At 42.8% G+C, this 20184-nt stretch overlaps 3 protein-coding genes across 9 annotated transcripts in view; 1 reads left to right on the forward strand and 2 right to left on the reverse strand.

Annotated features, from left to right (window-relative positions):
- Positions 1-3932: 3932 nt before the first annotated feature.
- CMC4 (C-X9-C motif containing 4) lies at positions 3933-13301 on the reverse strand. Of its 4 annotated transcripts, XM_006944140.4 has the most exons (4): positions 13162-13298; positions 12953-13069; positions 6611-6678; positions 3933-4305 (listed from the first exon to the last, which is right to left on the reverse strand). In XM_006944140.4, coding segments are annotated over exons 1-4 (336 nt in total). In that variant the 5' UTR covers positions 13164-13298; the 3' UTR covers positions 3933-4156. The 4 variants fall into 4 exon arrangements, with proteins under 4 accessions (XP_006944202.1, XP_006944203.1, XP_006944204.1 ...); XM_006944141.4 differs by lacking the exon at positions 12953-13069 and having other exon boundaries at positions 13162-13301; XM_006944142.5 differs by lacking the exons at positions 12953-13069; positions 13162-13298 and adding an exon at positions 7682-7818.
- MTCP1 (mature T cell proliferation 1) lies at positions 7884-13300 on the reverse strand. Its single transcript, XM_004001057.5, has 5 exons — positions 13162-13300; positions 8534-8685; positions 8245-8415; positions 8112-8163; positions 7884-8026 (listed from the first exon to the last, which is right to left on the reverse strand). Exons 2-4 carry the CDS (start codon positions 8636-8638, stop codon positions 8116-8118), a joined length of 324 nt encoding a protein of 107 aa, XP_004001106.1. The 5' UTR covers positions 8639-8685; positions 13162-13300; the 3' UTR covers positions 7884-8026; positions 8112-8115.
- A 546-nt stretch (positions 13302-13847) lies between the features above and the next one.
- BRCC3 (BRCA1/BRCA2-containing complex subunit 3) overlaps positions 13848-20184 on the forward strand; it is a 62052-nt gene continuing 55715 nt past the window's right edge. Inside the window, exons 1-4 of one of the 4 annotated variants that reach the window (XM_023248860.1) lie at positions 13851-14041; positions 14698-14714; positions 15507-15561; positions 19248-19367. In XM_023248860.1, the coding sequence (XP_023104628.1) occupies positions 13919-14041; positions 14698-14714; positions 15507-15561; positions 19248-19367 (315 nt within the window). In that variant the 5' untranslated portion in view covers positions 13851-13918. Of the gene's footprint in view, positions 14042-14697; positions 14715-15506; positions 15562-19247; positions 19368-20184 lie in introns of all 4 variants that reach the window. The other 3 variants (XM_023248863.1, XM_023248861.2, XM_023248862.1) reach the window with 3 other exon arrangements.

The following is a 20184-nucleotide window of genomic DNA, read 5'->3' on the forward strand; positions in this document are numbered from 1 at the left end:
AACAACTCGTGTTTTCAGTCCCGCTGAGGTGCCGCGTCATTGCTGAGCAGCCCGGTTATCATTAGTGTCATCATCTTAAGGTACGTTTTCTTCCCGCTGCCTGTGTGGACTTCACGTTTGCTCCCAGTCTCTCACCACTGAGTTTCAGGACATTCATCAAACCCCGGGAGTCTTGGTTCCCCTCCCCTCCCCTCCCCTCCCCTCCTCTCCCTCGGTCAGAGTGCCCCTTACTGGACCTGGTCAGTTACTATCTCATGGATGCTGGCAGAAGACAGGACATTAATGAAGTTGCAGAACAGTATCCTAGAAGGAACAAACCTTTCGGAACTCTAGGAACTCTGGCTAACATACTGATGGGTTGGGTGCTTCGGGTTTCAAAATGTGGCTACTGTATAGTTAACTACTGTAAGAATGTTCTATCATCCTTTGACACTCGGCAGCAGGATGGGCATGGCCAGTGGCTGGGCTCTTATTTGAAAACTCTACTTTTCTATAGTTTTAGAAAATACGATAAATCTCGACTTGACAAAAATGATATAGAGATGGATTTGAAATTTCTGGAAATCACTAATGCTTCATGATGCTCTCAGTTTCTTCCCTGAGGGAAACTCCACGAAGGCAAAGTTAGACTGCTGCCCTCTCTGCTCCTTCCACCAACATATCCACATGGTTGCTTTGTCATGAAGTCCAGGGATGGGGCCTTCTTAATCACTTATACAAGGTTAGTGTGATCTCTTGGGGAATTGGGCAGAAAATATATATCCTATCCTGAAACTGATTTCCCAGAAATCATATGTTCTGTGATGTTTACTTCTTAAGGAATCATGAACTTTAAGAGCACTGTTTTTCTAAACACACTTGATAGTGTTCCACTCTTTTCACGTTAAAAACAGTCGACTCACCTTATTGACTCACCTCAACTGTCTACCTTTCTGAATTTAAAATGGTAAGAAGTACTATTAGGATTATTGAGAGCAGTGGAATGTTACAAAGTACTGATTTCACCAGTCGGGTTCCTCGGGGCAGCCTGACTTTTGGACACACCTCATGGGTTTCTCAAGAGCAGCCGAGGTTTACAAGCACTGAAGCACAGAGTTGGAACCTGGTGCTAAAAAAGTTAGAGCTCTGCTGTTAAGTGACTACTTAACAGACCTTTAAAGCCTTTTAAATTAAGTGCCATATAACCGGAGGCCTTCTGGATACCGAACACAAGTGTGATATTACAGTTTATTAAATGGTTAGGAGTTGTGGGGAGTGAATGCAGGGAGGGGAGTTGTCACATAATGGTAGATCAGGAGCTTCTGTCATCAATGGGTGCTGAAGTTCTTGGGTGAAAAGTAGTGGGATATGGCCCAACATATCACCCCACAAATGACGTACCCGTTATAAGGGGGAAGACTGACTTTCCAGTGGAAAGTTAACCAAGTGATTCACCTTGGCACCGCCAGCCCACTTAGAGGCTACAAGGGAGGAGACCATGGTTCTCACCGTCCCAGTTCCTCCCTGGAGACTGACATTCAGCACTAACCATGGTCCCTAACACATAAAAACACTGGATGAATGTTCAACTTCTCTACTTTATTAGTGGCTATTTTATTTTTCTGTGTGCCATGATAGCTGAGAAGAATCAGATTTAAATTAATGTCTGCCAATAGATGTTAACTTCAACTGAGACAGGACTGATTTTACAGATAGGAAGGAACAATGGATTTGAGGCTTTAAAAGGCCTAAATAAAGTAGTATACCCTAGAAGAAAAAAATTTAAAACAGTGTGAAACGAGTAGTTAACTCAATTAAAATAGTGTTTTTAATAAAGCACAGTCATGTAGTGGTTCCTAATGTAAATCCTAGTACCACTATCAACTTATAATTTTAAATGTAATTTATATTTTTATATGATGTAAACATAGTTGTAAATGTTTTATTAAATTGTTTCAGTCTTAACACAAGAGTTCACTTAAATGATTTCACGAGAACGTAGCACTGTCACCTTGGTCTGTGGATCAAACATCTCTAAGGCAGCACTGCTCCACGTCTCTCTGGAGAACGTTCACCCTCAGAGGTGCTGTCTGCAAAATGGGTTCGCTGGGCACACTGTGGCAAGTACTGCATACAGTAGTCCTTTCCAAAGGATCATAATTTACGGTAGCATTTTAAAAGCTTTGAAGTCTTACAGGAAAGACACCTGCTCCCTTATGTCCAACCTGGCATTCTCCAAACTTATCTGCCATGGAAATCTTTTCCCCCCTTGTCTTATAGCAATTCCTAGAAACACTTCAGGGAATGCTGCTTTAAAAGAACAGTTGGTCTCAAATGATAATGGTATTTGAGTATCGGGGACTGCCTTATCTTAGTCCATTCACAGCAAGATGGCCGTCTGTGAACCAGGAAGGAGGTTCTCACCAGACACTGAATCTGCTGGGGCCTTGATCCTGGACTTGCAGCCTCCAGAGCTGTGAGGAATACATGTCTGTTGTTCATAAGCCACCTCATCTGTGGCATTTCGTTACAAGCAGTCTGAAGGGCCTGAGACAGGCACATAGCAGGATCTGTTTCTGCTCCTGCTTAGACAGTCATCTTTTTCTTTCTTTGGTTGGCGGGGAGGCAGGGTGGAATGATGGTGGTTCTAGCATCTGTTTGAGGAAAGGCAATGGCCTGTTTGCTACTGTCACTCCAGTACCACTACATTTAGCCGCAGACAACTGTCAACAGGCTTCCTTCAGCAGCCTTGTATTACCATCATCAGGAGCTGCTGTAATGTTTTGATTATAAAGATATAAAGAGTAGATAAACCATCTAAGTATTCTGTTGCTACCTGACTTCCAATGAAGCATTTGTTCCCGTTTTCTCATGATAAATTAGGGGTCATTAACCATTATAAGAGTCATTTCTAGGCCTTTCCTACCAGTCACTGAACAAATATTAAGTGTCTTCTTGCTAGGCCCTGTGGTGGCGATGTAAAAGTGGAAGGAAATGCTCTTACTGGCATGCGAAAGGGTACTTTGCTCGGAATTACTGGAAATGCAGCAGGTACGGAGTTGGGTTAGAGACATCTTTGAATTTCGCCTGCATTGTGTGGAAGGTATCACAATTGTGGCACGGCAGGGGCGTCTTCCCACCTAGCACAGGACTAATTTTAGGAACGGAACCAGTAGTCTGAAAAATGCTAAAGAGAATGCATTAACACCTATGTTTATAGCCTTAATACATTTAGTACTCTTACGTGTTTCTTCCAACACCACCAAACGACTCTCCAATTCTCAGCAGACACTGACTAGATAGCCTACAGATTCAGTTATGACCCTATCTACCTGGAATCAGTGTCAGATCCCACAGGTTAAGGGCTCAGTCCAACAAGAGTGCCCCCAATTCAGACACCTGTCAAGTGCAGATTGTCACCTGTGCTTCTCACTCACTGGCTATAAATGTCAGCTTCCCAATCACATTCGCCTTGGGTTTGATTCATTTGCTAGAGTAGCTCACAGAACTCGGAAAAAACATTTACTTAAACATTTACCAGCTTATTATAAAGGATACAGATGAACAGCCAGATGGCGAGGTACATAGGGCAGGGTCCCATGCAGAGGAGCGCCTGTCCAAACCCAGTCCCTTGGGGTTTTTAAAGAGGCTTCATTACATAGGCCATTGGCGATTGATTCAACCTGGAGCCCCTCTCCCCTCCCGAAAGGTAGGGGGACTGGGGGGTTGAGAGTTCCAACCCTTGAATCACACAGTTGGTTCCCCTGGCCACCAGACCCCATCCATAGGTTACTCAGGGGCTTTCCAAAAGTGACCTCATTAATGTGACAAGACACCTTTATCACTCTTATCACTTAGGAAATTCCAAGGGGTTTAGGAGCTCTGTGCCAGGAAAGGAGACAAAGACCAAATATATATTTCTTATAAGTCACAATATCACAAGTACTAAATCACACTTTTTCACTTCACAGGTTTATTTTAGCAGCTCGGTTTTATTACATTCTACGTATTTAATATATTTATATTTCTATCCATTCTGCATAGATGGCATATTCATTAACTTTTATAGTTGACTTTTTCATTTGGTATTTGCTGCTACCTGGCCTGAAGAATCAGGAAGACAAATACAACTCGCTTGGTGGAAACATGGTGCAGCATTTCACTTGTCAGCAGAACTCTACTTTGCTGTAGGCTTCAGTGTCAGCTTTTCTTCCTCCTCGTTTTCAAATCCCGAACAGACGAGAGATCTTCCCTTAGGATATCGAGCACAACACTTCCGCAGTTCTTGGATGACAGCCTGACACTTAGATTCCATGTAGTTGTTGGCTGCAAAACAGACACGCAGACCCTAGTCATGATCTCACAGAGCTAAGGCCCGGGGAGGTTCAGATCAGTGCCTCCCACTCCTTTTAACTTTCTTGTATCTCCAGACGTGGAAGAAAGAGGATGTACCCAGGTCCACTTAATTCTTTCTGATGTAGAGACCAATCAACAAGCTAATTACAAATAAAAGCACGATTTACAAAGTGGTTGAAGGAACTTTATATATCATTTCCTTTTCTTTAAAATTGATTTAATAGTCTATGTGCCCTCTTCTAGAACACGGGCAGCTGCAGAATCTACGCAAGCTCAGAATGGTTCTTACGCTTTTCAAGGGTTGTAAACCCACCCCACGTACCCACCCACACCCTATACAACAAAGACCTTTTGGCCTGCAAAGCCTAAAATATTTACTGTTTGGCCCTTTACAGAAAATATGTGAAGACCCCTACTACACATAGACCCTAAGTCAAGGAGAACTTGACCTAAAGGTTCTAGGTCAGCTGCACTTGATCTGAATCCTCTGCTGCTAAAATGGGGTGCATGGGAGTTAGTCCAGGATTAAAAAAAGAAAACAATTCATGCTGAGTGGTTGAGTCCAGGCTTGGAGCCAGACCAAAGAGGTTCAAATCCTCACTGTGCCCCTTATAGTAGTGTGACCCTGGACAAGTTATATAACTTGTGTCAATTTCCCCATCTATAAAATGGGGGTCAATAATAGCATCTACCTCATGGATGAAAGGATTAAATGACTTAATATGTTTAAAATCCTTATGGCTGTGCTTAATGCTAACTCTTAGCCCATCCACCCTCACTCCTCCCACACTGTAGCAAGGGAGTGTCTCTACCTTGATTCTTGTTCTTCCTTAGCCATAGGTTGCTAATTCAAATAAGGTAAGAATTTATTTGGGAGAAGGAATTGTGAAAAACAGTTTTTACTTTTCTTAAGTTTGGAGGAAGTGAAGAGAATGAATAAAGTAGCATTATCATTATACATTAATATTTTAGATTAAAAGATATTTATGGGGGCGCCTGGGTGGCTCCGTCATTTGAGCACCCTACTTCGGCTCAGGTCATGATCTCGCAGTTCATGGATTTGAGCCCTGCATCGGGCTCTGTGCTGACAGCTCAGAGCCTGCAGCCTGCTTCGGATTCTGTGTCCCCCTCTCTCTCTCTGCCCCTCTCTCAAAAGTAAATAAACATTAAAAAGATTTATGAAATATTGCTTACATCATAAAACGAAGAGTCCAAGAATGAAAGGTAAGAGTCAAAGGAAATAAACAAACAAGAGTTTTCTTTAGTGGTGAATCTCTGGGTAAATTTGTAACATGTTTCCTTCTGACCCTTCTATATTTTCATAGGCATCCATCTCCATTAGTTAAATAATGGGAAAAATTATCAAAAGTGTCAGTTTTGAAATTCAAAAAGCCTTGTAGTTTTTTCTATCTGTTCTTCTGCCAATAATCATTTGCTGATTAAAAAAAAAAATCTTCTAGCATTTGGCCAAACTTTTTGGCCAATTTAAAACCAGGTTGGGGGAGAAAACCAAGTGGACAAATCACATCAAATATGCTTTACTTGAAATTTGCTTTTACCTTTAAGACTTAGTTGCTAACTTCAGCAGCCTAAATTCCAGTTGTTTTTTTCAACCCCCACTTCCAACCTGATTGCTTTTAAAAAGTGAGTTGTCAGCCACAATGAAGTATAACCAACACATTTACAACTAGTCTTTTTAAAAAAGGACTTTGCTTGAGGAACCTGGGTTGCTCAGTTGGTTAAGCGTCTGACTCTTGATTCTGGCTCAGGTCATGATCTTGTGGTTCATGAGTTCAAGCCCCTATGTCGGGCTCTGCACTGACAGCACGGAGCCTGCTTGGGATTCTCTCTGACCCTCCCCCAGCTTATGCTCGCTCTTTCTCTCAAAATAAACAAACAAACATAAAAAAAAGACTTTGCTCAGCTTAGTAACTCTCAACCCTGGCTGTACATTAAAATAACCTGGTTAGCTTTTTAGACTGATTCCTGCCCAGAACCCATCCTCAGGAAGTTCGATTTAATTGTTCTAGGCAAGTTTTTAAAGCTCTTCAGGTGATTCTAATGTACAACCAGGATTGCAAACAGCAAGCTTATATCACATCACTTTTTATTTTCTGCATCTTTGATGATACAATGAGGAAAATCTTCAGGCTAATTACAGAAATATTACATTTGAGAGGAGTTAATATTGTCTGCTAATAAAAAGAAAAATCGGTCTCTTGTAGTTAATTCACAGGTAAAGTGGAAAAATATAAAAAAGCGTTTCACATACTACCTTGTAAACATTTCTGTATTTCACAGGCTTGTTTCTGGCACGGATCCTTCTGCGGCATATCCAGAAAACTAAAATAAGAAAAATGATTTTTATTTTGTCTTTTATCCATAAAGACTTTAAAGCCCTTATAGATGGAATTTTCTTCTGAGACAACTAGGTATGCTAGAAAACATTTGCACTAAAAAATACTCTTCCCATTCATAGGATGAATCAAGTGTATTTTTATAATATCCATTTCATTCAATTTGGAAGCTATGAGTAGCTTTACATGAAAAAAGAACCCTTGAATTCAATCAACTCATCTTGAATACTGTAAACCAATGTTGGGCTAGAGGAGCCCACTGCTCAGATCTATCATTCACAGAACCACTCTTGGTAAGTCATTAAACTCCTTGCAATTTTTCCGTATAATTCATGTGTAAATTGGGGACCATTCCTACCCAACTCCAAGCATTAATGGAAGGACTAAGTGTGATAAAATACATAAAGTACACACAATAGCGCCTGGAAGGAAGGCAGTAAGGACTCAATACATGGTAGCCGTGATTCCCAAGATGTAAAAAGTAAAAACCTTACTTTTAATGTACATAAACAGTTATGACTACTTTAACTCAGGAAATTATCAGGTAGTAAATGCTTTCCTAGGAATCAGCAATATTTGGTGCTATTATTACTTCCTGAGAAAGGTGCTAGGTAAGCAGCTAAAATATTTTTTGGAGCTCTTACAGAAACCAACTTATTTAAAATATCTATAACCAGAGAACGAATTTAAGTGCCCATGATTTTGATCGGCAACTTCTAATAATTTGAAGGCACAACTGCAGAAAGGAAAAAGGCCCAGGAGCCTTGGTAGCTAATTTCATTAATTGAAACGACCTCCTTTTGTTTCAGAGCCCCCTAAATTCTCAGTAGATCCAAGTTAGGTCAGTACTGGGATGGGAAACACCGGAGCAAAACCTCGGATATTTACAGGACGGGAGAAGGAAAGGCAGGTGAATTGCTGCAGGGCAAATAAGCGACAAATAGATGTTGATGCTGCTAGCAGCTGCTCTCTTCTCTCTAAATCAGTACCAAGTCCTTGGCGGTCAGGTGCTGACTTTTGTGGGACTCATCAGATCCCAGTTCCAGCTGATGATGTCCATGAAAGGTTCCATGGCAATTTCCAAAGGAGTCGACTTCAAGTTACGTGTCCTGACTAAGTGCTTTTGTTGACTTGCTTTCTGCCTGTGTAACCCCCTCTCTGCAGTTCCACTTGTGCTGTTGGTCATGACCCTTCCTACGCTTCTGCGTTCTTGAGCAGTTGTTCAACCCACTCCCTCCCCCCAGGCCCACAGGTGGGTGCACTGCAGTGGTGGATGAAGTGATTGCCATGTACTGAACAGAACAGAGGAGCATATCTTCCTAGAATCCCAGCACCTGGAAAAAAAATAGATCATTAAAATCACCACAGCCAAAGAGAGTGAAAAAGAAGGGAGAACGGGGGATAAATAGAAATACATACCAGGTTAATCATCAGGCAAAAGCTTAAGCAACAGCTCCTGTACTCCCCTGACCTGTCAGAAAAAGAAAAGTTTATAGAGTACTCCGTTGTAAGAGCCCCAGTACAATGGAAAATGATTAAGCAACATGGGTACCATTAAATGATGCTGGATCTGCCACAAGCGAGAGTTGTTATCCATGTAGCGCTCCTCAGGGTAGAGTTGCCACATGAGAGGTAGCTGGGAGGTAAGAAGGTGACTCGGCCTAGCTGCGTCACCTAAGGGAACCTGAACTTGCTGGACTCGTGCCCTTAGGAAACTCGTCTCCTAATGGAAAAAAAATGATCAAAAATAAAAGCAAAGGTTTCAGGATACTGAGACTGGCTAGAAACCAAGTTGCTTCAAAGCAAAATCGATAAAAAATAAGCAAAATACAAACACTTACCTCTTCCACGACGGCCACCCACGTGCGCTGGTATTCGTCGCGGTAGATACCCTCTTGGTGAACCCAGAGGTGATCGGGTGGAGCCCCTGCATCCTCTCCTGCCATTCTGGGCTTTGGGTTCCAATTCTAGCCCTGCTTTTCTCCACCTAAGCCTGCAGCACCCGCGCACAGGACACAGGTGTGACTTTTTGGGTTTGAATGAACTCGCCAGTGAGCAAGGTGACCCGGTACTAGCAACACCAACCAGAACCAAAACTCCTACACGTCTACTTGCACAGCCTAAACAGAGCCGAGGCCATCTGAAGCTGCCTGCAGGACACTGAAGTGACGCTCAGCAGTGTCTTGGGTAATGCTAACTGTTGACTGCAAAGCACGCAGCTCCTCAGGAAGCCAGGCAGTGGTCTCCCAATCTTTGCATTTACAAAGCAGCATCTGACCAAGTGTGGTTAGCAACGGAGTGTGCACAGCAGGGTGCTAAGGGCACTCAATTGGGCAAGAAAGCAGTATAACAACGGACCTGGGTGTGCCGTATCTCCCAGGTAAAAGTCCCTTCCAAACAGCTCCATTTTTAAAAGATTGTGAAGGCTGAATTATGTGCGTTGCTAAATTGAAATTAAAAGTTTGTTTTAAGACAAACGACCTAATTGTCAGCTTACTTAGAAATGTTACTTATGCCAGTTGGGCATTTCCAGAAGGGGGTTTTCATGTTAGGGAAAATATTTAAGATAGCTTCATGGAATTCTAAAGCTGCAAAACACCTTGGCGATCATGGTGATTTGAGGCTGAGAGCAAATGATAGTTATCCATCTAGGTCCTTGTTTCATTTTAATAATGCTTCAGGATGTCACAGGAGCCCATTTCTCCATAGAGGTGTGCGTTTAAATTCTGATTTCCCAAGTCAGAGGGCCAGAAAAACCCCTCTGCTCTTTGGTGTAAAGGAAGCAAAGGTACTGGGCAAAATCCTTCCATCACACAGATTAGGCTCTAACCCCATAAGGATCTCTTTGTACCTGGCTTCTACTGTCATGGCACACTTTCACTGTATTTCTACCTCTGACAGCACAGATACAGCATTGGGGGATCTGCCCCCACAAAACAAAGGCCTCCTGTTCCCCTTGGGTGGCCTTTAGGTAGAAGAGGAGCTGCCACACACCTTTGGAGGTTGTTAAGCCATTAAACTGAGACTGTCCACAGCAAATGAGATGCCAGAACAGAGGATGATGCAGCCCAGGAAAAAGCTAGAAAGAACTAACTGAACTAAACCAAATCCTCTTTTCAAGGACAACAATCTGAGTCTGATTTTTCCCACCTTAACAACTGTTAGTTCACCATCCCTAAAAGTAGAAAATATCTTTTATAGAGTTAGGAAATGGTCTTATCTCGGTGGTTAATTTCAGAGCATTATGGTTGCTTCAGCCATTGTATCCTGAATGGAGGTGACTCTGAGCCCATCCTAACCTTCTAGGCCTCTCTCCTTCCAAACTCACCTAAAGTGGAACCCCTTCCCCTTCGCCAAATCCCAGTTTCTCTCAGTTATCTTGGACTTCATCTTGTTCAGTTGCTACATCCTGTCACCAATTCTAGGAAGCACCACTACCACTGTATTTGAGACTAATTTTCCCCTAAATACTAGGCTCATTACTAGCTCCAAAGGTTTGCTCTTGCTTTCTCCTTGCCTAAAATGCTTCCACAGGCCATTTTCTGTATGCCTTTTGGGACCACTGCAGCATTTATGTCTAAGCTCTTACTCATATTTTGGCCTCTAATTTAAATTGCCTTGCACATTTGCTTTGCTTATTTCACAAGTCCTGTCTCCCTTCAAAGACCGTATTATAAGCTCTTTGATTCACAGGAATGATACACTACTGAGCACCCCAAGTCTCAAATACTAGTCAGTGTCCTTGTGAGTAGATGGACATATATGCTGACAAGGGAAATGGATAAATATCACATACACAAGAGTAGAGATTGATTCTCTAGGTGTACTATATGACTACATATTTTTTGAAAGCTATTTTTTTTTCCATTTAGTAGACACAATCATTCTCCCTCTCTTCTTCCCAAGGGCTTTTGGAAAAGAGAGATATAAACAAAAACCAAGTAAATACGAATGTGAAAATAAAGTATATTAATGTCTGGATTTTGAGTACAAAAGAAGTGTGGCCATTTAATAAAAAATAGAAACCAAGTGTTAAGGGTTTCAGTATCGTTTCAAGTTCACAGATTCACTCACAGACAACCATCAATATCCTGACATTTAAATTTGTCTTGGATGAAAAGTGAAATCTTAGTGGTTATGCTGACATTAAAAGGGAATGATTCCAGTGGTATAGAGGGCAAACAAATTGGAGATGATAGTGTGAGTTACTATGAATCACTACAAAGAGGCCCATGAGTCACTACAAAATATTCTCAGAAGAAAGGCAGTGTGATGTGCTGCTGTGACCTAAAGACCAACATGCTGGGCATCAGCAGCATGAGCCTGGGAACAAACCCCAGCACATGACCCTGGACTTGTGTGTGCTACCACTTAGACACAGCATGAAGGCCCAGTGAAAGGCAAGGGCAGTGGCCAAGGGACTGAGAAGCTGCCATGTGAGCTCAAAGCACAACATCCTTACCGAAGCAGAAAGTGCCTGGGAAAGCGTGAGATCAAAGACCACAAAATACCAGGTTGTAGGAATTGAGCACCATTTCTCTAAAATATCATTCCTGGAACACTTGTCCCTACCTGTCTCTTTGGTCAAATAAGTTTGGGAATCTATAGTCGTAAAAGCCGTGGCAAGTTACACAGTAAGGTGGCTTTATTTTGTTTACCATTTCCCGAATTTATTTGACTAGAGAACATTTTTCTGCACATGAACCTTGTTCACAAACTTCAGAACTCCTTAAACTACTATGAATCTCTTAAATACTCAAGATAAACTGAGGTACACAGTGCAATGTAATACACAGAACATAAACTTGTTTCCCTCAACTCCAAGGAATACTACCATGTGCAAATTGAAATGGATTCAAACAGTGCTTATATTAGGTTTATCATCTTTTAAGGTACTAATACAGATCGTCCCCATGGGGGTCACGTTGTGTTATGGTCAGAGACCATAGTGGCCTACATGGCTATTTACTAGTATGGCATTTCGTAAGTTTTGTTTTGAATGGATGATATATAATATAGGAGGACTTTCGTAAGGAGTATAATTCAATTTACAGGTGTTTGGACAATTTTTAAGTATTAATTACTTGAAGACACTTTACTTGAAGTGAATTAATCACCTGATTTAATTACAATGGGTGAAGTTACTCAGAACGTGTTCACTAGAGTTAGTCTGGCCTGGGTATGAATCCTGATTTTATCAGTGACTAGCTTTGTGACTAGACCAATTAACCTGTCTAGAGTTCAGTTTTTTGAGGTGTAAAATGAGAAACAAAGAACGTATTGATCATCATCGTCAGCAGTTATTTACCACTTTTTGTATGTTTTATATGTATATATATATACATATTATATATATTATATATATATATTATATATATATAATATATATATAGGAAGTTGTGGACTCTGATTCTAATTGGGGCAGTTTCCATATAAAGCTATATCAAGGCTTAGTAGAGTGTCTAGGACATAAGTTTGCTGTAAATGTTAAGTTTTTTTTCTACTGCAATTAAAGATTTAGAAATGTGCAATGCAGCGGCGAGTATTATGAAAGTCAGAAAATATCATTCTCGAATTTGAGAGTAACTGAGAGCAACGACAAAGGGGTGTTTTTTGTCTTGAAGGTATCTAAAGGTACTTTATAAAGTCAGAATATTCCATTGCTGGACATAATAATGAGAAGAATGGCCATCCTTGTCCTATTACAGCAGGGCATATTCGCCATGAACAGTATCTGGAAATAATATATGGTGCAAACTTGACACTTTAGAGAAAAAATGTAGATCGGTTCAATGTAATCGCACACTTGAAGTTTTGTACCATATTCATGAGTATCAGAATGAATCATGGACACAGGTGCCATGTGAACCTTAAGCATTAGGTCAAAATGGAGGTTGGTGGCATATATGTGACAGATAATCCCAGTGGATGTGGGCCCTATCTGTGGTGGGGAGAGTTGGGTTGGAACTGACTTCGGAGAAAAGAGCAAAGCATCAACACCTCTTCAAGTGGAACGTTGGGAATGTTCCCTTTCCAGTACTGCCATGTCTGCCTGGCTTCAACGCTACACAGGGAATCGAGAAGCAGATCAAAGAAACATAAACACTGATGGGCTGTGGAGGCGGCAAGGCATAGATTTTCCTTTGCTTTAGGATGGTTCCTCACATCCACGTGTCATTCCTAAGCTTGGGAGTGGAAAGATCTGTACTTTTACCCGTGGCACGCTTGCCATTCCTGAAAAGAAAAGGACTTTTACGTACAGTTTCACCATATCTGATATCATCAGGACAAGGAGAGAGCTGAGGACACTTGTAGTGTGGATATGGGCTGCGATACATCCGACCTTCGGTGAAAGCTCACGTCCCCCATTCCCGTCCCTGTATCAAACAAGCAGGTACCTAAAAGCCAAGCTTCAGAGTGATACTTTTTCCGATACAGTATAGCACTGTTTCTGGAAGAGGTTACTCACATGAATATAATGTTTCTTGGGCTACTTAATCCGCCTCAGGAGCCGCGAGGCTAAAACTTCCAGGTCCCCCGCCCTGGGCCACTCAAGGCAGGATCGGGACGTGAGCTTGGGGCGGGCCGAGGTCACCCGAACCGAAGTTAGGAGGCGAGGGCCGGCAACCGGAAGTGCTCCGGGGAGAGTTGTACGAGATTCGGGGCCGTAACTTGGAAGCAAACCGAAATAAAATAAAACCTGAACTGTCTTAGGACCCAATTTCAACCGAGCGTCCCCCGGACTCAGGAGGCCGGCGCGCGCGGCGAGGCCGCCTTAAAGGGCTGTCCCCGGAGCGTGTAGGCCGCGTACGGCTCTCTTCGGCGGGCGGGCAAAATGGGCGCGGGCGCTCGACAGGCGCCGGCCCGGCCGCCCGGGCGCCGCTCACAGACCACGTCCGCCCGCGGCCCTCGAGCGCCGCCTCCCTGCCGACCCCGCCACCCGGCCTGACGCCCCGACCGCGGCCGGCTACCGCCCTCCGCCCGACGGCCACGCCCGCCCCGACCGGCGCGGGCGTCTCCCAGGTGCCGCCGGGCCGGCCCCGCCCGGCCCCCGCGCCCCGAGCCCCGCCTCCGCGCGCCCGCCTCGCGCCCCGCCCCCACCACCCCGCCCCGCCCCGCCCCGCCCGCGCTCCTCAAGCCCCGCCCCCGCGGAACCCGCGCTCCGGAGCACCCGGTTGGCCAGGCCCGAGTGGGCCCGAGGCGGACGTGAGCGCGGCCGGACCAAGATGGCGGTGCAGGTGGTACAGGCGGTGCAGGCGGTTCATCTGGAGTCGGATGCTTTCCTGGTTTGTCTCAACCATGCTCTGAGCACGGAGAAGGAGGAGGTGATGGGGCTGTGCATAGGGGAGGTGAGTAGCGTAGTTAGCCTGGCCGGAACCCTGCTGAGCAGTCCCAGTGCGGCCCCGGGGTGGGTGCCGGCAGCGCCCGGGACTGCGGGGGCCACAGGCACCCCGGACTCAGATTCTTGGACTGATCCTCCGGATGGTCCCGGAGTGAGGACTCCGTTTCCTTTGTGTCTTCACGCTTCTTTGGCTTCCCGCAACCCCCCAGCGACCTGCATAAGCCTCCGGGTGGGCCTTGTAGTTTCCCTTCTAGTCTGTGCTTTTCTTTACATCTGGATTTACCACCCCATTGACCAAAACCGCAAGTCAGGCCATAAGGACATTAGAGCATAACGAGGACAGCACCGTATTACAAAGCAACCAACCACGATGAGTACCCCTTCTCTCGCATCCAGTCTTCTTTCTGGAAAGCCTTCTAACTGTATTAGACAACCACAGAGAGAAGACGGTTGCAAAGACGCGAAGGTTTCCGCTGGCTTAAGTGTTGCACAGGGACTAAAGAGGATGAGGAAATACAGCTTAGTTGTTTACAATCCAAAAATAAGAATTGTCCAGTTGTTCATGCCTCCCTACAGAAACACGTGACCCAATTTTCATATAATCTGCATCCATGTACATCAAACTAGTGATCAATAATGTTTTCTGCTTTCTCCCCACTCTAGTTGAATGATGACACAAGGTAAGATTATATTTCTTTACTGATACCTTTTGACCTATATGTTATTCTTAACTGAAACATTACAAGTTTTGCAATATTGTATACGATTTGTATTAAGACAAGTTTCGCAATATCGTATGCGATTTGTATTTTAACTTGCCATTATGAGTCTGGAGCCCCCGTACTGATAACTTTGAATTTCACTCCAACCCTGAATGTTGGTTTCCACCTTACTTCCTAGTACGAGTACTGTCGGTTGATATACATATGACCTTATGTGAAAAATGTGGGTGGGAATACCAACATGATAACTGAACCTGTGAAAACTCTTACAATTGTTCACTGATACGGTGCTCCTACCTTCTTTTTCCTTGATTGATATATTTTACATTCTCTGCCCCCTGAAACAACAATGAAATACAGGTAATTTTCTTTCTGGCATGTGATATGCAATATTAAAAGACATTTCCCCTTATTAACCCATTCCTTCCTTTAAATGGTCAATGGCTTTCTGCTTCCCCTTACAGCACCCTTCAGTGATCTCAGAAATGCCCAGTGGCTTGAATGCGTCACTTGGCAAAAGCTTTGGGTTACCTTTATTTCAGTTTCAAACAGTAGCAAGCCCACCTCCTCAATACCCAGGATTCTATGCGTTTGGCTTTGCCAGTGAACACACTATACACTTAGCCACTCTTCCTTTGTCTCTGATCAAGTTTTCATTGCAAAAACTGCTAAACCTGTTACTTTGCTTTAATACCTTTTTATATTACAAACCTCAGTTCCCCTTTTTTTTTTCTAATTTATTCCCAAAAGGAGTGACTCCAAATTTACATATACCGGAACTGAATTGCGCACAGTTCCTGAAAAGGTATGTGTGCTAGAATTTTGCATGATGGAAACTTGCCATTGGGAAGGGATTTCTGTCCTCACATGGATGATCTCAGCCAGGGATTAATCTGGTTTGTGCAGGCCCACATTTTTGGCTGGGTACACTGTTCTCTCTAGTAAAATCAGCTGAAGAGTCTACTCACTAAGAATGGACCTAATTTTCTACTCCTTGTAGCAAATTCAGATGAGTACTCACTCTCAGCTCTCCTCCTGGCTGTCATCTGTCTGCCTGTTTTCTGGCCCCTCTCCCACCCTCCTTGAGACATCTCACTGGTACACTGCCTTGAGATCTGGTTCACATCACTGTTGTCATCTCCTTATCCCAGATCCCAGTACCTACTCGGGCAGCCCCTCTCTTACAAGCAAATTATCCATAGTTCATAATTGATAGTCTACCTTGACTCTTCTCCTGTCTACAATTCCGCCTCACCTTTTCTGACATGCCCTAGCTTTCACAATCTGGTATAATGCTTCTCAAGCTAATTCTGATATAGGGCCATTTCATTCATTTTCCAGTATGTTGCAAACCAATGCCTTTGAAAAATACAATAAAAATCAATTATGCCTTCCTACCAAGCACATGACAGACATGATAAAGACCATCAGGCAACAACTCCATCTACTTATTACCCCTATATCCAAACTTTTCCATGTTGACCACTCTGCCTCCTTTCTTACAGATTCTTCACAGACCTTGCTTATCAAATATCCTCTCTTCTGAGTCTTCAACCTTTTCCTGTCATCTGGCTTTTTACCCTTTGGATACGAATGTGCTTAAATTACTCTCATTTTCAGAAACAACAGAAAAATAACTTTTTAATCCCACATATTCCTGTAGTCACTACTCTTATATCCTTCTCTGAATAGTCAGACTTCTTAAAAGGGTAGACTATAATCATAATTATTTCTTTACTTTCTCCAGTCACACACACCAAGGTCTGGTTTCCAATTCTGTCTCGCCAGCCACCTCACCATTGCTACTATATCAGGTGATGACATCTTGAGGCTTATCTTCATCTTTCTCCATTGTAAATGGCAAGATTTCATTCATTCTGATGACTGACTAATATTTCATTGTATACATGTACACACCACATGTTCTTTATCCACTTGTCAGTCAGTGGACATTTGGGCTCTTTCCATAATTTGGCTCTTGTTGAGAGTGCTGCTGTAAACATCAGGGTGCATGTATCACTGGGGGAATTATTAAGTTAATAAATGGAAAGCATTTTTCCAAGTCCCAGACACATGGAAATATTGTGCCATTCTGATTGCTGTTGTTAATATCCAGTCCTAGCTTTCCATTTATTAACTTAATAATTCCCCCGGTGATACATGCACCCTACTGCTTATTTCAAGTTTAGGTCAACACAGGCATGTTAAATTAACATGTTCAAAACTGAACCTTCGTCTTCTTCAATCCCACTCCTCCAACATTTGTCATGCCACAGTAGTTCCCAAGCCTGGGGCACCTTGGAATTACCCTGTAACCTTTACAAAATCCTGATGCCAACTTCCTTGGTCTGGGGGTGAGACCTAGGCAGCAGGAGTTTGAAAAACTCCCCAGGTGATTCTAATGTGCAGCCATGTTTGGAAACCTTGTTGCCATTCAGAACCGTAAATTGCCCTCATATTGTTTCCAATGCTTCATCCCAGCTATTTCTACCTTACTGGAGGTCCTTATTGCTTCTTTTCTTGAATATTTGCTAGCTTCTCCACAGTCTCCTTGCCAGATTTTTCCCAAGGAAGGCTGGGCAAGCCATATTTTGCTGGCCTTTGTTCTATATGAAGATAGAGGAGCAAAAGGAACTTTTGAGACTGAAAAGGTATAGAGGCCAGTCTAGCTAAGCTAGAATATCTTATTTCTTATGTGACTGTCACTGTAACAGGATTCCTCAAGCCCTTCAGCTACCTGTGGCTTTCAGGGACATCTATCAGACCTTAGTTGCCTTTATTTATGCTTATTTTGTTTTTCATCTGTTCCTGGGCTGGCTGGTCTTGCCATCCTGAACTTCATTTGCTCATTCCTCTAGGCACTGAAACCCTCTCAGCCTATAGAGACAGAAAAAAGTCACCCTGTGACTCAACTCCTACTAAAATACATTCCTAATCTTAATGGTGTAATTTTATTTTTCAAGAGTCCATGTCCTCATCTGGAATTCTGTGTCAATTTGTACTGGCCAAATAGATGTTAAGCTTCATGAGTTCAGTGACCTTATCTTTTTAGTAGATGTTGGCATGGCATATCTTTTTCCATCCTTTTATTTTTGGTCTTTTTGTGTACTGACATGTAAAGTGTGTTTCTTGGGGCGCTTGGGTGGCTCACTTGGTTAAGGGTCCAACTTCAGCTCAGGTTATCATCTCACAGTTTGTGGGTTCGAGCCCCATGTCAAGCTCTGTACTGACAGCTCGGAGCCTGGAGCCTGCTTCAGATTCTGCATCACCCTCTCTCTCTGCCCCCCCCCCCCCCCCCGCTCATGCTCTCTCTCTCTCCCTCAAAGAATAAATAAACATTAAAATAAAGAACCTCCTTTCCGATTTCACTCTTATCCCTGCAACATCTGCAAGTGTCACACCCATCTTTTCCCATGAAACTCTTGAACCATTTCATTCTTCTGCTTTTCACTCCTCTGCTCCCTCTGCCCACACTGTTCCTTGCCTTTATTTACATCCTCCCCTGCTACATCAGCTTATCTTCCTTCCTTCCTTCATGATCCTTTCTAAACTTAGATCTGCTTTCTGTGTTCCACTGAGTTTCAACCTTGAAATTTTAGAGTTAAACTTGACAACTTCCTTTCCTCTATCATCCATGGGCCAATAAGCTAACAACTCTTGTGGATTCTTCCTTCTTAATGAATCTCAAATCTGTTTCTTCCATGTCTGCTATGTACTTAGCCCAGTATTTTATCATTATCCCACATTCAGACTCTTTGAAACAATATTCTTCTGGGTCATCTTGCAGATCATGGTATCTGAGGCCCTGTATAGTTTTACTCTAACTTTTCTTAGCCTTACTATCATTCCACCTCAAGTTCTCTGTTTAAACCAGTTGGCCAACTTTTCTCCCAAACATCTCACTCATATCCATTTGGCATCTAGAGAAGTTCTGTACACACCCATGCACACATATATGCATGCATGCACATACACACACACACACACACACACACACACACATGCACACACATGCACACTACACTCAGAGCAGTTGGGAAATTGTACACTTGTCAGCCTATGAAGACTTTTTTCTAATCTAAGTGACTCCATTCCTCTGCTCTTGTATTGATTTACTACATTACTTCATTATAGTTTCTGGTATGATACTTGCTGCTTAACCAAATTGTTAGCATTTTGAACACTTGGATTGTCTGCACTCTGTATCCTTTTCTGTGAGAGTCACTCACACGTCGTAAATCAAATGATTATTACTGGATCATTCATAAAGCTCTTCCTTCATTCAAATATTAGCCTTTATATTTTGTTTTGAAATGCATATATCAAAGTTGGATGTCTTTTATTTGACATATTCTCTCACTTATGATAAAAATTTGCAGTTTTCTAAATAGAATTTCTAACCTAATCGTGTAATTCAATGCAATTGTATAATTGCAGGGAAACATGTTACTGCAGAGACAGAAGTAAATATTTCTATGGATTTTCCTCCAGGTTGACACCGTCAGAATTGTTCACATTCATTCTGTCATCATCTTGCGACGTTCTGATAAGAGGAAGGATCGAGTGGAAATTTCTCCAGAGCAGCTGTCTGCAGCCTCAACAGAGGCAGAGATATCCTTACTGGTCATTAAGAAGCTTTCGTGCTTTTACAGGTGCTGGGACTTCCAGGCCAGGCTCCTCTGTCTCCTGCCTAAGGAGATTTCACAGGTTTTCTTCCTGGTGACTCTCTCCCAGTTCACATATTTACCTGTGAGAGCAAATTGTTTGCTTCATCAGAATTTCTTTCCATTTTTCCTTTTGAGTGGCTTTTATTGGAAAAATTAGAAATTTCTAATGTTCCTGCTCTTAAATGCCAGACGATCCCAGTGTCAAGTATTGTGACAGTGATCTCTGTGGGGCAGTTCCCTCCTCCTTCCTTTCATTCCCCCATTGCCCCTCTCCAGTCTGCTCTGCCCACCTCCCCTCACCCCAGGTTTTCCATGATTTAATTTCCAGGCCCTTGACTATCTTAGTCTCTATTCATTGGAGTTGAGGCTGCCTCTCAAAAAAAAAATGCATTGCTGAAAACTGAATGCAATATTCCATGCTAAATATAACCAAAAGTAATCAAATGGGAAATTTTCTTCCTATGATCAGGACTTCATATGTCCGCTATAGCAACTTAAATTTGCATCAATGGCTTTTAGTAATTCATTGGGTTTTTTTTTTTATTAAGTTTATGTTGTCAATTAAAAAGTAACTTTTAAAACTAGGTGGTTCATATGCATAGTATAAACTTTCAAAGGTACAAAAACGTGTGAAAAGTAAGTATTTCTCTCCAATGTCTATGTCCCAGTACCCTCATGGTCTGTCCCTGGACATAACCAGGGTTATCAGGTTTTCATGTATCCTTACAGGTAAATTCTGAGCATACAGAAGCATACATGAA

This window comes from Felis catus, chromosome X (assembly GCF_018350175.1).
Source record: "Felis catus isolate Fca126 chromosome X, F.catus_Fca126_mat1.0, whole genome shotgun sequence".
NCBI lineage: Eukaryota > Metazoa > Chordata > Mammalia > Carnivora > Felidae > Felis > Felis catus.

Bases quoted from the DNA above. Each gene is read 5' to 3' on its own strand.
- MTCP1 (XM_004001057.5), bottom strand. From the start codon at position 8,638: ATGGCAGGAGAGGATGCAGGGGCTCCACCCGATCACCTCTGGGTTCAC. The intron at 8,416-8,533 runs GTAAGTGTTTGT...TTTTTCCATTAG, and splicing joins GGGTGGCCGTCGTGGAAGAG to GAGACGAGTTTCCTAAGGGC. The intron at 8,164-8,244 runs GTACCCATGTTG...TTTTTCTGACAG, and splicing joins AGATCCAGCATCATTTAATG to GTCAGGGGAGTACAGGAGCT.
- CMC4 (XM_006944140.4), bottom strand. The intron at 6,679-12,952 runs GTACGTAAAAGT...TTCTTATTTTAG, and splicing joins ATATCAGATATGGTGAAACT to TTTTCTGGATATGCCGCAGA. The intron at 4,306-6,610 runs GTAGTATGTGAA...TCTGTTTTGCAG, and splicing joins AATACAGAAATGTTTACAAG to CCAACAACTACATGGAATCT.